Source organism: Pseudophryne corroboree, chromosome 2 (assembly GCF_028390025.1).
Source record: "Pseudophryne corroboree isolate aPseCor3 chromosome 2, aPseCor3.hap2, whole genome shotgun sequence".
NCBI classification, from domain to species: domain Eukaryota; kingdom Metazoa; phylum Chordata; class Amphibia; order Anura; family Myobatrachidae; genus Pseudophryne; species Pseudophryne corroboree.
In genome coordinates, this window is record NC_086445.1 from 14913646 (window position 1) to 14930380 (window position 16735).

A 16735-nucleotide genomic window follows, 5' to 3' on the forward strand; every position below is an offset into this window, starting at 1 on the left:
CCCCCCCCCCCCAGGTCTGTCTGTCCTTCTATACTTTTTATGCTCCTATATGGTGCTCTGTCTGTCTATGCCCTGTCCGTCCATCTATACACTCCATTGTTTGTCTATCCATCTATGCCCCCATGTGGTGCTCTGTCTGTCCATCTATGCCCCCGTGTCTTTCCGCCTGTCTGTCTATACACCATATGGTGCTCTGTCCATCTATGCCCCCCGTCCCTCGTCAATCTATCCATCTATACCCTATATGGTGCTCTGTCCATTTATGCTCCCCCGTCCGTCTGTCAGTCTATGACCCTATATGGTGCTCCGTCTGTCCATGCCCCCCATCCATCTGTCCGCCTAACCCCCCCCCTCCCTTCGTCCTGTGCTATAGTCAGGTAGTGTCTCCAGCTTGCTCCTCCCCCTTTTCTTAACACTCTCTCTCTTGCTCCTCTTTCTTTCTTTCTTTCTTTCTTTCTCTCTCTCTCTCTCTCTCTCTCTCTCACAGTCTTTCTCTCTCCCTGACAGTCTCTCTCTCCCTAGCACTGTCTTTCTCTGACACTCTCTTTCTCTCTCCCCCTCTCTCCTTAACACTGTCTCTTTCTCTCTATCCCCCTCTCTCTCCCTGATACTGTCTTTCTCTCTCCCTGACATTCTCTCTCTGACACTCTCTCTTTCTCTCTCCCTCCTCTCCTTAACGCTGTCTCTATCTCTCTCTCTCTCTCTCTGGCACTGTCTCTCCCTGACACCGTCTTTCACTCTCCCTCACATTCTCTCTTTGACACTGTTGCCTTCTCTCTCTCTGTCACTGTCTCTCTCTTTCTCTCCCTGACACCCTTTCCCTAAAACTCACTCTCTTTCTCCCCCCTCCCTCCCTGACACACTCTCACTCACTCCCGCTCACACTCTCTTGCTCCTCCCCTCTTTCTCTCTCTGACACCCTCTCTCTATCTCCCTGATGCCCTCTCTCCCCCTCATCCTTTTCTCTCTTTCTACCTGACACCCTCTCTCTCACTCCTCTCTCTCCTCTCGTTCCTTCATTTTTCATGAAACCCTCTCTTTCTCTCTCCTCTCTCTTTCTTCCCTTGATGCCATCTTTGTCTCTCACTCCCTCCCCCTTTTACTAACACTCTCTCTCTTGCTCCTCTCTCTTTCTTTCTTTCTTTCTTTCTTTCTTTCTTTCTTTCTTTCTCTCTCACAGTCTCTCTCCCTGACAGTCTCTCTCTCCCTAGCACTGTCTTTCTCTGACACTCTTTCTTTCTCTCTCCCCCTTTCTCTCTCCCCCTCTCTCCTTAACACTGTCTCTTTCTCTCTCTCTCTCTCCCTGGCACACTCTCCCTGGCACTCTCTCTCTCTCCCTGATGTTGTCTTGCTCTCTCCCTGACATTCTCTCCCTGACACTCTCTCTCTCTCCCCCCTCTCCTTAATGCTGTCTCTCTCTCTCTTTCTCTTTCTTTCTCTCCCTGACACCCTTTCTCTCCCTAAAACTCACTCTCTTTCTCCCCCCTCCCTCCCCGACACACTCTCACTCACTCCCGCTCGCACCCTCCCACTCTCTTGCTCCTCCCCCCTTTCTCTCTCTGACACCCTCTCTCTATCTCCCTGATGCCCTCTCTCTCCCCCCTCATCCTTTTCTCTCTTTCTACCTGACACCCTCTCTTTCCTCTCATTCCTTCATTTTTCATGAAACCCTCTCTTTCTCCCTCCTCTCTCTCTTTCTTCCCTTGATGCCATCTTTGTCAATCACTCCCTCCTGCCCCCTTAAGGGGCATTGTTGTGACAATGACAGGGGGCCCACAATGTTCTAGTTTTGCCCCTGCCAGTAGTCTCTGGATCTGCTCACACTGTACCTACAATGTTGAATTCAGATAGAAGTAAGCAGCCAGCAACATCCAATGCAAAATAGAAAGAGTCTTTATATACCCCCCTCTCCTTCGCCCTCTGGAGGTATACAATAGGCCCTTCAGAAATTTCAGCTCCAGGCCCGTGTGGACCTTAATCTGGCACTGAGTACAAGTGGTCTTCCGACTTCCCCTCTGGGATGCCGATCGACTCCCAGCAGCAACAACAGCAGCGCCAGCAGCAGTAGGCGTTACACTCAAGGATGCATCGGAGGAATCCCAGGCAGGAGAGGACTCGTCAGAATTGCCAGTGACATGGTCTGCAGGACTATTGGCTTTCCTGGGTAAGGAGGAAATTGACACTGAGGGAGTTGGTGGTGTGGTTTGCGCGAGCTTGGTTACAAGAGGAAGGGATTTAGTGGTCAGTGGACTGCTTCCGCTGTCGCCCAACGTTTTTGAACTTGTCACTGACTTATGATGAATGCGCTGCAGGTGACGTATAAGGGAGGATGTTCCGAGGTGGTTAACGTCCTTACCCCTACTTATTACAGCTTGACAAAGGCAACACACGGCTTGACACCAGTTGTCCGCATTTCTGTTGAAATAATTCCACACTGAAGAGCTGATTTTTTTTGTATTTTGACCAGGCATGTCAATGGCCATATTCCTCCCACGGACAACAGGTGTCTCCCCGGGTGCCTGACTTAAACAAACCACCTCACCATCAGAATCCTCCTTGTCAATTTCCTCCCCAGCGCCAGCAACACCCATATCCTCATCCTGGTGTACTACAACACTGACATCTTCAATTTGACTATCAGGAACTGGACTGCGGGTGCTCCTTCCAGCACTTGCAGGGGGCGTGCAAATGGTGGAAGGCGCAAGCTCTTCCCGTCCAGTGTTGGGAAGGTCAGGCATCGCAACCGACACAATTGGACTCTCCTTTGGGATTTGTGATTTCGAAGAACGCACAGTTCTTTGCTGTGCTTTTGCCAGCTTAAGTCTTTTCTTTTTTCTAGCGAGAGGATGAGTGCTTCCATCCTCATGTGAAGCTGAACCACTAGCCATGAACATAGGCCAGGGCCTCAGCCGTTCCTTGCCACTCCGTGTCGTAAATGGCATATTGGCAAGTTTACGCTTCTCCTCAGATGCTTTTAATTTTGATTTTTGGGTCATTTTACTGATCTTTTGTGTTTTGGATTTTACATGCTCTGTACTATGACATTGGGCATCGGCCTTGGCAGACGACGTTGATGGCATTTCATCATCTCAGCCATGACTAGTGGCAGCAGCTTCAGCACAAGGTGGAAGTGGATCTTGATCTTTCCCTATTTTTTTAACCTCCACATTTTTGTTCTCCATATTTTAATGTGCACAACTAAAAGCCACCACAGGTATACAATGTAGATGGATGGATAGTATAGTATTATATTACTTATGGAGGACAACTGACGACACAGAGGTAGGTACAGCCGTGGCCTACCGTACTGCTATATATATATAATATACTGTATAATATAATAACGGACCTGGTGGACACTGTCAGCAGACTGCTAAACTAGTATGAAGAAAAAAAAAGCCGCCACAGGTATACAATGTAGATGGATGGATAGTATAGTATTATATTACTTATGGACGACGAGTGCACTGACGACACAGAGGTAGGTACAGCCGTGGCCTACCGTACTGCTATATATATATATAATATACTGTATAATAGTAACGGACCTGGTGGACACTGTCAGCAGACTGCTAAACTAGTATGAAGAAAAAAAAAAAGCCACCACAGGTATACAATGTAGATGGATGGATAGTATAGTATTATATTACTTATGGACGACGAGTGCACTGACGACACAGAGGTAGGTACAGCCGTGGCCTACCGTACTGCTATATATATATATAACATACTGTATAATAATAACGGACCTGGTGGACACTGTCAGCAGACTGCTAAACTAGTATGAAGAAAAAAAAAGCCACCACAGGTATACAATGTAGATGGATGGATAGTATAGTATTATATTACTTATGGACGACGAGTGCACTGACGACACAGAGGTAGGTACAGCCGTGGCCTACCGTACTGCTATATATATATATAATATACTGTATAATAATAACGGACCTGGTGGACACTGTCAGCAGACTGCTAAACTAGTATGAAGAAAAAAAAAGCCACCACAGGTATACAATGTAGATGGATGGATAGTATAGTATTATATTACTTATGGACGACGAGTGCACTGACGACACAGAGGTAGGTACAGCCGTGGCCTACTGTACTGCTATATATATATATAATATACTGTATAATAATAACGGACCTGGTGGACACTGTCAGCAGACTGCTAAACTAGTATGAAGAAAAAAAAAGCCACCACAGGTATACAATGTAGATGGATGGATAGTATAGTATTATATTACTTATGGACGACGAGTGCACTGACGACACAGAGGTAGGTACAGCCGTGGCCTACCGTACTGCTATATATATATATATATATATATAATATACTGTATAATAATAATAACGGACCTGGTGGACACTGTCAGCAGACTGCTAAACTAGTATGAAGAAAAAAAAGCCACCACAGGTATACAATGTAGATGGATGGATAGTATAGTATTATATTACTTATGGACGACGAGTGCACTGACGACACAGAGGTAGGTACAGCCGTGGCCTACCGTACTGCTATATATATATATAATATACTGTATAATAATAACGGACCTGGTGGACACTGTCAGCAGACTGCTAAACTAGTATGAAGAAAAAAAAAAAGCCACCACAGGTATACAATGTAGATGGATGGATAGTATAGTATTATATTACTTATGGACGACGAGTGCACTGACGACACAGAGGTAGGTACAGCCGTGGCCTACCGTACTGCTATATATATATATAACATACTGTATAATAATAACGGACCTGGTGGACACTGTCAGCAGACTGCTAAACTAGTATGAAGAAAAAAAAAGCCACCACAGGTATACAATGTAGATGGATGGATAGTATAGTATTATATTACTTATGGACGACGAGTGCACTGACGACACAGAGGTAGGTACAGCCGTGGCCTACCGTACTGCTATATATAATATACTGTATAATAATAACGGACCTGGTGGACACTGTCAGCAGACTGCTAAACTAGTATGAAGAAAAAAAAAGCCACCACAGGTATACAATGTAGATGGATGGATAGTATAGTATTATATTACTTATGGACGACGAGTGCACTGACGACACAGAGGTAGGTACAGCCGTAGCCTACCGTACTGCTATATATATATATATAATATACTATATAATAATAACGGACCTGGTGGACACTGTCAGCAGACTGCTAAACTAGTATGAAGAAAAAAAAAGCCACCACAGGTATACAATGTAGATGGATGGATAGTATAGTAGTATATTACTTATGGACGACGAGTGCACTGACGACACAGAGGTAGGTACAGCCGTGGCCTACCGTACTGCTAATAGATATAATAAATATACTGTATAATAATAACGGACCTGGTGGACACTGTCAGCAGACTGCTAAACTAGTATGAAGAAAAAAAAAGCCACCACAGGAGTGTTTTTCAGGCAGACAAACGTATACTGGACTGGTGGTCACTGTCAGCAAAACTGTGCACTGTACTCCTGCTATAACTGCTCCCCAGTCCCCACAATTAGGCAGTGTGAGCACTGAGCAGTGCACTCAGCACAGATATATCATGCAGCAGTGCAGCACACTGAGTGAGCACATATATGGTGGAGCGTTTTTTTCAGGCAGAGAAACAAAGGATTAAACTCACTGGTGGTATAATCAAAACCCTGCACTGTACTCCAACAGCTGCTCCCCGTCCCCAATCCTCCCCACAATTATAAGTCACTCAGTCTCTTTACTCTTTTCTTCTACTATAACGGAGAGGACGCCAGCCACGTCCTCTCCCTATCAATCTCAATGCACGTGTGAAAATGGCGGCGACGCGCGGCTCCTTATATAGAATCCGAATCTCGCGAGAATCCGACAGCGGGATGATGACGTTCGGGCGCGCTCGGGTTAACCGAGCAAGGCGGGAGGATCCGAGTCGCTCGGACCCGTGAAAAAAAAGGTGAAGTTCGGGCGGGTTCGGATCCCGAGGATCCGAACCCGCTCATCACTAATATACATACAGTGATATATTTATATACAGTGGGTGGGGTACATTATCCTGACAGTCATGATGCAAACGGTCAAATTACTAACAGCGGCATCCCAACTGTCATCTTCCCGACACATTTTAGTAAGTACTGTAACTGTAACCCTTACCCTCCCTCTAACCCTAACCTTTACCCTCCCTCTAACCCTAACCTTTACCCTCCCTCTAACCCTAACCTTTACCCTCCCTCTAACCCTAACCTTTACCCTCCCTCAACCTAACCCTCTCCTCTAGCAGCATAACTCTTAACCCTCCCCTTCCGCAGCATAATCTTAACCCTCCCGAAGAATAACCCTAACCTTCCCCTCCCACAGCCTAAACTTAACCTCCCCTCCCACAACATTACCCTAACCATCCCCTCCAACAGCCTAACCCTGACCTTCCCCTTTCACAGCCTAACCCTCCCCTCCTGCAGCCTAACCCTAACCTTCCCTCCCGCAGCCTAACCCTACTCTTCCCCTCCCGCTGCCTAACCCTAACCCTCCCCTCCCACAGCCTAACCCTAACCCTCCCCTCCCACAGCCTAACCCTAACCCTCCCCTCCTGCTGCCTAACCCTAACCCTCCCCTCCCACAGCCTAACCCTAACCCTCCCCTCCCGCAGCCTAACCCTAACCCTCCCCTCCCACAGCCTAACCATAACCCTCCCCTCCTGCAGCCTAAACCTAATCTTCCCCTTTCACAGCCTAATCCTAACCCTTCACTCCCGGAGTCTAACCCTAACCTCCCACAGCCTAACCCTGACACTCCCCTCCTGCTGCCTAACCCTAACCCTCCCCTCCCGCAGCCTAACCCTAACCCTCCCCTCCCGCTGCCTAACCCTAACCCTCCCCTCCCGCTGCCTAACCCTAACCCTCCCCTTTCACAGCCTAACCCGAACCCTCCCCTCCCACAGCCTAACCCTCCCCTCCCGCAGCCTAACCCTAACCTTCCCGCTGCCTAACCCTAACCTCCCCTCCCGCAGCCTAACCCTAACCCTCCCCTCCCGCTGCCTAACCCTAACCCTCCCCTCCTGCTGCCTAAACCTAACCCTCCCCTCCCACAGCCTAACCCTAACCCTCCCCTCCCACAGCCTAACCCTTACCTTCCCTTACACAGCCTAACCCTCCCCTCCCACAGCCTAACCCTAACCTCCTCCCGCAGCCTAACCCTCCCCTCCCACAGCCTAACCCTAACCCTCCCGCTGCCTAACCCTAACCTCCCCTCCCGCAGCCTAACCCTAACCCTCCCCTCCCACTGCCTAACCCTAACCCTCCCCTCCTGCTGCCTAAACCTAACCCTCTCCTCCCACAGCCTAACCCTAACCCTCCCCTCCCACAGCCTAACCCTAACCTTCCCTTTCACAGCCTAACCCTAACCCTCCCCTCCCACAGCCTAACCCTAACCTCCTCCCGCAGCCTAACTCTAACCCTCCCCTTTCACAGCCTAAACCTAACCCTCCCCTCCTGCAGCCTAACCCTAACCCTCCCCTCCCACAGCCTAACCCTAACCTCCTCCCGCAGCCTAACCCTAACCCTCCCCTTTCACAGCCTAAACCTAACCCTCCCCTCCTGCAGCCTAACCCTTACTCTCCCCTCCCGCAGCCAAACCCTAACCCACGACTCCAGCAGCCTAACCCTAACCCTCCCAAAGCCTAAACCTACCCATCCCTCCATCAGCCAAACCTTCCCCTCCCACAGCCTAACCCAACACTTCAGTAGCAAAACCCTCCCCTCCCGCAGCCTAACCCTAACCCTCTCGTCCCACAGCCTAAACCTAGCCTCCCATCCCGAAGCATAACCCTAACCCTCCCCTCCCTAAGCATAACCCTAACCCTCCTTACACAGAATAACCCTAACCCTCCCCTCCCACAGCCTAAACCTAACCTCCCCTTCCACAGCATAACACTAACCCTCCCCTCCCGAAACATAACCTTAACCCTCCCCTCCCACATCATAACCCTAACCCTCCCCTCCCACACCATAACCCTGACTCTCCCCTCCCACAGCCTAAATCTAACCCTCCCCTCCTGCAGCCTAACCCTCCCCTCCATCAGCCAAACCCTCCCCTCCCACAGCATAACCCTAACCCTCCCCTCCCGCAGCATAACCCTAACCATTCCCTCCCCCAACCTAACCCTAATCCTCCCACAGCCTAACCGTAACCTTCCCCTACTGCAGCCTAACCCTAACCCTCCCCTCCTGCAGCCTAACCCTAAACCTCCCCTCCCGAAACATAACCTTAACCCTCCCCTCCCACATCATAACCCTAACCCTCCCCTCCCACACCATAACCCTGACCCTCCCCTCCCACAGCCTAAACCTAACCCTCCCCTCCTGCAGCCTAACCCTCCCCTCCATCAGCCAAACCCTCCCCTCCCACAGCATAACCCTCCCCTCCCGCAGCATAACCCTAACCATTCCCTCCCCCAACCTAACCCTAATCCTCCCACAGCCTAACCGTAACCTTCCGCTACTGCAGCCTAACCCTAACCCTCCCCTCTTGCAGCCTAACCCTAAACCTCCCCTCCCACAGCCTAACCCTAACCTTCTCCTACTGTAGGATAACCCTAACCTCCCCCTCCACAGCCTAACCCTAACCCTCCCCTCCTGCAGCCTAACCCTAAACCTCCCCTCCCACAGCCTAACCCTAGCCTTCCCCTACTGCAGCCTAACCCTAACCCTCCCCTCCTGCAGCCTAACCCTAAACCTCCCCTCCCACAGCCTAACCCTAACCCTCCCCTCCTGCAGCCTAACCCTAACCCACCCCTCACACAGGCTAATCCTAACCCTCCCCTCCCACAGCCTAACCCTAAACCTCCCCTCCTGCAGCCTCACCCTAACCGTCCATTCCAGCAGCATAACCCTAACCTCCACTCACACAGCCTAACCCTCCCCTCCATCAGCCTAAACCGTTACCTAACCCTCCCCTCCTGCAGACTTACCCTAACCCTCCCTTCCTACAGCCTAACCCATACCCACCCCTCCCACACTATAACCCTAACCCTCCCTTCCTGCAGACAAACCCTAACCCTCCTTTCCCACAGCCTAAACCTAACCCTCCCCTCTCACACCATAACCCTAACACTCCCCTCCCACAGCATAACCTAACCCTCCCCTCCCACAGCATAACCTAACCCTCCCCTCCCACAGCATAACCTAACCCTCCCCTCCTACAGCATAACCCTAACCCTCCCCTCCCGCAGCATAACCCTAACTATCCCCTTCCCCAACCTAACCCTAACCCTCCCATCCCACAGCCTAACCCTAACCCTCCCCTCCCACAGCCTAACCCTAACCTTCCCCTCTTGCAGTCTAACCCTCCCCTCTTGCAGCCTAACCCTAACCCACCCCTCCCACAGCCTAACCCTAGCCCTCCCCTCCATCAGCCTAACCCTAACCCTCCCCTCCCACAGCCTAAACCTAAACCTCCCCTCCCGCAGCCTAAACCTAACCCTCCTCTCTCGCTGCCTAACCCTAACCCTCTGCTCCTGCAGCCAAACCCTAAACCCCCTCCCACAGCCTAAACCTAACCCTCCCCTCCCAAAGCCTAAACCTAACCCTCCCCTCCCAAAGCATAACCCGCCCCTCCCAAAGCCTAAACCTAACCATCCCCTCCATCAGCCAAACCCTAACCCTCCCCTCCCACAGCATAACCCTAACCACCCCTCCCCCAATCTAACCCTAACCCTCCCCTACTGCAGGCTAAACCTCCCCTCCATCAGCCTAACCCAACACTTCAGCAGCATAACCCTCCCCTCCAACAGCCTAACCCTAACCCTCCCCTCCTGAAGCATAACCCTAACCATCCCTCCACAGAATAACCCTAACCCTCCCCTCCCACAGCCTAACTTTAACCTTCCCCTCCTGCAGCCTAACCCTCCCCTCCCACAGCCTAACCCTAACCTCCCCTCCCACAGCCTTACCCTCCCCTCCTGCAGACTAACCCCTAACCCTCCCTTCTAACAGCCTAACGCTAACCTCCCCTCCCACAGCCTAACCCTAACCATCCCCTCCCACAGCATAACCCTAACCCTCCCCTCCCCAACCCACAGCCTCACCCTAACCCTGCCCTCCCACAGCCTAACCCTAACCCTCCCATCACGCAGCCTAACCCTAACCCTCCTTTCCCACTGACTAACCCTAACCAAACCCTCCCACAGCCTATCCCTACCCTCCATCAGCCTAATCCTCCCCTCCCACAGCCTAACCCTATCCCTCCCCTCCCGCAGCCTAACCCTAACCCTCCCTTCCCGCAGCATAACCCAAACCATCCCCTCCACAAACCTAACCCCAACCCTACCCTCCCACAGCCTAACCCTCCCTTCCCTCAGCCTAACCCTAACCCACCCCCCACAGCCTAACCCTAAACCTCCCTTCCTGCAGCCTAACCCTAACCTTCCCCTCCCACAGCCTAACCCTAACCCACCCCTCACACAGCCTAACCCTAACCTTCCCCTCCCACAGCCTAAACCTAACCCTCCCCTTCCACAACATTACCCTAACCATCCCCTCCCCAAACTAACCCAAACCCTCCCCTCCAAAAGCCTAACCCTAACCCTCCCCTCCTGCAGACTAACCCTAACCCTCCCTTCCCACAGCATAACCCTAACCCTCCCCTCCTGCAGAATAACCCTAACCCTCCCCTCCCACATCCTAACCCTAACCCTCCCCTTCCGCAGCCTAACCCTCACCCTCCCCTCCTACAGAATAACCCTAACCCTCCCTTCCCACAGCCTAACCCTAACCTCCCCTCCCACAGCATAACCCTAACCCTCCCCTCCCACAGCATAACCCTAACCCTCCCCATCCCACAGCCTAACCCTAACCTTCCCCTACTGCAGCCTAACCCTAACCCAGACCCCCGCAGCCTAACCATAACCCTCCCCTCCCACAGCCTAACCCTAACCCTCCCCTCCTGCAGACTAACCCTAACCCTCCCTTCTAACAGCCTAGCGCTAACCTCCCCTCCCACAGCCTAACCCTAACCATCCCCTCCCACAGCATAACCCTAACCCTCCCCTCCCCTCCCCAACCCACAGCCTAACCCTAAGCCTCCCCTACTGTAGCCTAACCCTAACCCAGACCCCCGCAGCCTAACCCTAACCTTCCCCTCCCACAGCCTAACCCTAACCCTCCCCTCCCACAGCCTAACCCTAACCCTCCCCTACTGCAGACTAACCCTAACCCTCCCTTCCCACAGCCTAACCCTAACCCTCCCCTCCCACAGCATATCTCTAACCCTCCCCTCCCACAGCATAACCCTAACCTCTCCTCCTACAGCCTAACCCTAACCATCCCCTCCCGCAGCCTAACCCTAACCCTCCCCTCCAGCAGCCTAATCCTAACCCTCCCTTCCCACAGCCTAACCCTAACCCTCCCCTCCCACAGCATATCTCTAACCCTCCCCTCCCACAGCATAACCCTAACCTCTCCTACTGCAGCCTAACCCTAACCCTCCCCTCCCGCAGCCTGATCCTAACCCTCCCCTCCCGCAGCCTAACCCTAACCCTCCCCTCCAGCAGCCTAACCCTAACCCTCCCTTCCCACAGCCTAACCCTCCCTTCCAGCAGCCTAACCCTAACCCTCCCTTCCCACAGCATAACCCTAACCCTCCCCATCCCACAGCATAACCCTAACCCTTAATTCACAGACAACATCATAGGAATTCCCATTTGAGTTGAAGAACTCTGAAACATTGACTTACCATCTTGGGGCCCAGAGAGTTTATTGTTCAGATGTCATGAGCGCCATCTTTTGTGATACTAGATACACACACACACACACACACACACACACACACACACACACACACACACGTGTGCAAAAGTCTTTGGCAAAGCTTATATTTCTCTATATTAATGAATATCAACTTTAATTGCTCCACATAATTATTATTATGATTAGAAACGGGACTTTAGGACTTTCCTTCAAATGCACTATACTTAATTTACCATATACTTTGTAAACACAAGCGTATCTCATTGTCATCGCAGTTCCAAAGAGTTTATTTATATGCTACGTACGTAATTTATAGCTGGTCATTAATAAACCCGGTATGTATGTAGATTCATTTTATTCAAAAATATTTTTATATAAAATATTTTTTATTAATTGAATATTTTATATCTTACTTTTTTTATTTTAATTTCTTTTTTTACTCTGCTAAAATCAATAATAATAATCTACATACATTTTGCAAAGTGAAAAAAAAAAGACGTTAATATTCATTTGCATTGCGCGGCAAATTTAAAATGTGAAGAAAGCTACAGTATACTCATCGACAAATTGCTAAAAAATGTAAAATTCCACGGTCCAATATAACGGACACATTAGCTAGAGAGAAGGAAACAGGTACAAACATGACTAAAAAACGTTCTGGATGACCCAGGTGTACATCAAATAGGAAAGAGAAATACAATATCATAATCAGTAAGCGGAACCGAAGACTCCCATTAACTGCAATCAGTGAAGAACTCAATGAAATTAGACAAATTCCAGTATCACATGATATAGTTAAAATCCGTCTGTGTACTTAGGGCCTAATTCAGACCTGATCGTTCGCTAGGTTTATTTGCAGTCCTGCGTTCGCATAGTTGTCGCCCACCGGGGAGTGTATTTTCGCTGTGTAAGTGTGTGAACATGTGTAGCAGAGCTGTACAAACAGATCTTGTGCAGTTTCTGCGCAGACCAGAACTCAGCCGCTGCGATCACATCAGCCTGTCCGGTCCCGGAATTGACGTCAGACACCCGCCCTGCAAACACTTGGACACGCCTGCGTTTTTCCAACCACTCCCAGAAAACGGTCAGTTGCCACCCACAAACACCCTCTGGCTGTCAATCTCCTTACGATCAGCTGTGCGAACGGATTCTTAATAAAACCCATCGCACAGCAACGATCCGCTTTGTACCTGTGCGACGTGCCTGCGTATTGCAGTCCATATGTATGCGCAGTTCTGACCTGATCGCAGCGCAGTGAAAAAACCTAGCGTGCGATCAAGTCTGAATGACCCCCTTAGGTCTAAGTGGTCGCATAGATTGCAGTAAACGATTGTTAAGGTCTGTAAAAACAACGTAAACGCCTTCAATGGGCAAAAGATCACCGGTATTGGATCAGTGGAGAAAGGTGTTTTGGACTAACTTGTCCAAATTTGAACTTTTCGGAACCAGAAGACATCAGTATGTTGGAAGAATGATCCGTGAACGTGTGTTAGATAATTGTATAAGTCATACAGTTAAACATGGTGGTGGTCATGTCATGATTTGGGGGGGTTTTGGTGGAGGAAAGGTTGGAGATTTAGTTTAAATAACATCAACTATGGATAAGAAACGATACCACGGTAATTTAGTACATCACGCTGTACCAAGTGGAACTCAAAATATAGGAAAGGGTTTCGTCATGCAACAAGATAACAACACTAAGCACACATCTAATGTGTGTATCAAATATTTGGAGAGTAAAGAAAAAAAGAAAGTTCTAAAAATGATGACATGACCTCCTCAGTCACCTGATCTCATCCCATTGAGAAACTCAACAAAAAGTAAAAACTTACGGGAATGTCTGAACGAGACATGGAACTCACAAAGCTTTAGAAATGTTGTGTCTTGAATGCTGAAATTATGTGACGCAGTGATACGCACCAAAGGAGGACACATTGATGAAAGCCAAATTTAATCTGAAATAAATGTTATAAACATCATAGTGATATTTGGTGGACCCCCTTCCTTCAAAGTAAAGCATTCATTACCTTCAAACCCAGAAATAAAGACACGGAGACTTGGATTTTGGCAGAAAAATTGCTAGCTATTTATTTGACCCTAACCAATAGCAAACCTGTAATAGAAAATTTTATTAAGATGCCGATCCAGCCGGCATATGGTGGCAGCAAAAAGAACGGCTCTATTAACCTAAACTAACCGTAAAATACAAAAAATTCGAAACCATCCTAATTTTACTACAACTATCAAAAACCGGTAATAGGTGACAACTCAACCCCCACAGTGACTACCCACCCTGATGGGTGCCCTGCCGCTGCCTTCCCGGTCGGGTGGTCAAGCGGCCACTAAGTCGATGGAGGTGAGTGCACCTAAACCACACCAAACTGTAAAACACTACAGCTTACCATACAAATACAAAACTGCCGTTCTTTTCCGCCAATAAATAGCCAACGATAAAACCAGCCAACAATTTAACGCCAAGGCACCACGTGCCAGAATTTCTGACCACAGGGCGGGAGGGTGGGAAGGCAAATCACCACCAGAGAGAGCTAAAATGGCCTCACCTTTCTTATATACCACAAACCCTCCCCTTCAAAAAGGGCTGTACTTTCCTCACAGCTAGGTCCACCCCTCACCAGATGTTTAACTCTTTCCTTTCCTATGCAGTCAATTCTCTCTCCTACTATACACTAGGAATAGGTGAGTATAGATTTTTTTATTCCAGGTTTTGTGGATGCAACGTGACAAAGAAGAGGACATGAATGGCTACAGGAATTGTAGGTGTGTGTGTGTGTGTGTGTGTGTGTGTGTGTGTTTGCAAGACCGATAATGACATTTATACTATCATGGTGTGCATGTTCTGTGTTTTTTTTGTATTTCGTTTACAGGGGGACTATAGGTACCAGTGTGCCCGTAATGTCCAGCATGCTGATACTGTACTTGTGTTTTTCCAAGTACCAGCAAGTGGGGGTGCCTTGCTGGGACCTGTAGTCTCTCCTGTATAAGACAATATTTTTTTACAATTTAAGTGAATTTAATGGACTATGAACTCGGTCACACAGCCCAGGGGTGCCGGGGAGAGCCCCGGGCTCCAGCCCTGGCCTCGGGTGCCTGGAGGGGGAAACCCCTTTACTGAGGGGTCCCCTGGCTGTTGCATTACTTCCCTGGCTAGTGTAGCTCGGTGCTGGTTTACAAAATATGGGGGACCTCACACATTTTTTCCCTTCTACCAGGACCAGCTCAAATAGCCTGGGGCTCGTACTGACATTGGGTAACCGTGTGTTCCTCTCCAGCTTAGCCACCTCTGTCCAGTTTCATCCCAGTAGACTTTGTGCTTCCTCTCTGTCGGTCCACTAGCTTGTGGCTGCCCCCATGCTGAAACTTACCAGCCAGCCCCTGTCTGGGGCACATAACAGTTATAAGCAAGGGCTTTCTCTGGCTCACCACTCCCATGGCAGCTGCAAACTGTGGCACCTGCTTTTACGCTGCAGAGCATCCATCTTCCGGGATGCGGCTATGTGACCAGCGGTCGAGAGACCGCCGGTCACAATACCAATGCCGGGATCCCAAACGCTGAATAGCCCGCCGGTCACCACAACACCCATAGAGTGGGAATAGACCCGAGCCACCCGCCCCCTCCCCTGTAGTACCTCCTTCATGGTTTGCCAGAATAGCCCCAGATCATCTAAATATGTAAAATTGTCAAGATAATAATTCATCCAAGCAGGTTTGAACTTTGACTTAAACCTTAAGGAGATCATCAATTTGACTGGGAAAAGCCATTGCTTTGTATCACCTGATACATAACATAACAGTATCCAAAGTGGCGCATTGTCCAAAAAAGCAACAGATTCAATGCAGGAGTCCAACACCCCAGAGAACATATGAATAATCAAGCTCTACTCGTGTGCCCAAGCCAGGTCCCCAAGCCTATAGGTTTCCATGAAATTAGACAATGGACACAATTGTATCCCGAGGGGTGACACCAGTTTTCCTCCAATGTAAAACCTTATATCTGCTGCAATTGGACACTAGTGTAGGTTCTTCCCACTCCACCGTGACTGTAACTGTCTGCAGATAGAATTATATATAAATAACATGTCATACATTACATTTTGTTTTACATTCCAGAAAGAATGATGGAAATAATGAACCTAAACAAGACTTCACTCTCTCACACGGTATTCATCCACCTCGGGTTTACGGGGGTCACAAGATACAGGCCTCTTCTCGTGATTCCATTCTCCTCCATATATGCAGCAATCCTGGCTGGTAATTCGGTGGTCATGTCTATAATTGTACTGGAGAAAAGTCTACACTCGCCCATGTACATCCTCATCTTCTCTCTTCTTGCTGTCAATGTCCCTTACACCACCGCAATGATACCCAAGATGATCCTGGCTCTTCTGGGGCTCAACCAGATTACTCTGGCTGGATGTCTGGTGCAAATATTTACAGTGTATTCAAGTATCATGTCCGAAAGTGCCCTATTGATGGTGATGGCCGTGGACAGGTACCTAGCCATCAGCCAGCCTTTGCAGTATTGGCAAATTATCAACAAACATCTGCTGGTCCACCTGTGGCTCAACGTGTTCATTTGCATAGGTTTTGCTGTGGTTCCTCTTCTCTCTCTGCTCTCCAGCCTCCAGTATTGCAGGTCCAACATCTATCACTTCCACTGTGAGAACACCATGCTCTTTGAGCTAGGATGTGGCGATATTTCCAGAACCAAGATCATATAACTACTAGAGATGAGCGCTGGAAATTTTTCGGGTTTTGTGTTTTGGTTTTGGGTTCGGTTCCGCGGCCGTGTTTTGGGTTCGACCGCGTTTTGGCAAAACCTCACCGAATTTTTTTTGTCGGATTCGGGTGTGTTTTGGATTCGGGTGTTTTTTTCAAAAAACACTAAAAAACAGCTTAAATCATAGAATTTGGGGGTCATTTTGATCCCAAAGTATTATTAACCTCAAAAACCATAATTTACACTCATTTTCAGTCTATTCTGAATACCTCACAC

At 49.1% G+C, this 16735-nt stretch overlaps 1 protein-coding gene across 1 annotated transcript; it reads left to right on the forward strand.

Annotated features, from left to right (window-relative positions):
* Positions 1–15854: 15854 nt before the first annotated feature.
* Positions 15855–16460, forward strand: LOC134989016 (olfactory receptor 52B4-like). The gene has a single exon (XM_063950584.1). The coding sequence runs from the start codon at positions 15855–15857 to the stop codon at positions 16458–16460; it is 606 nt and encodes a 201-aa protein (XP_063806654.1).
* The last annotated feature ends 275 nt before the right edge of the window (positions 16461–16735 follow it).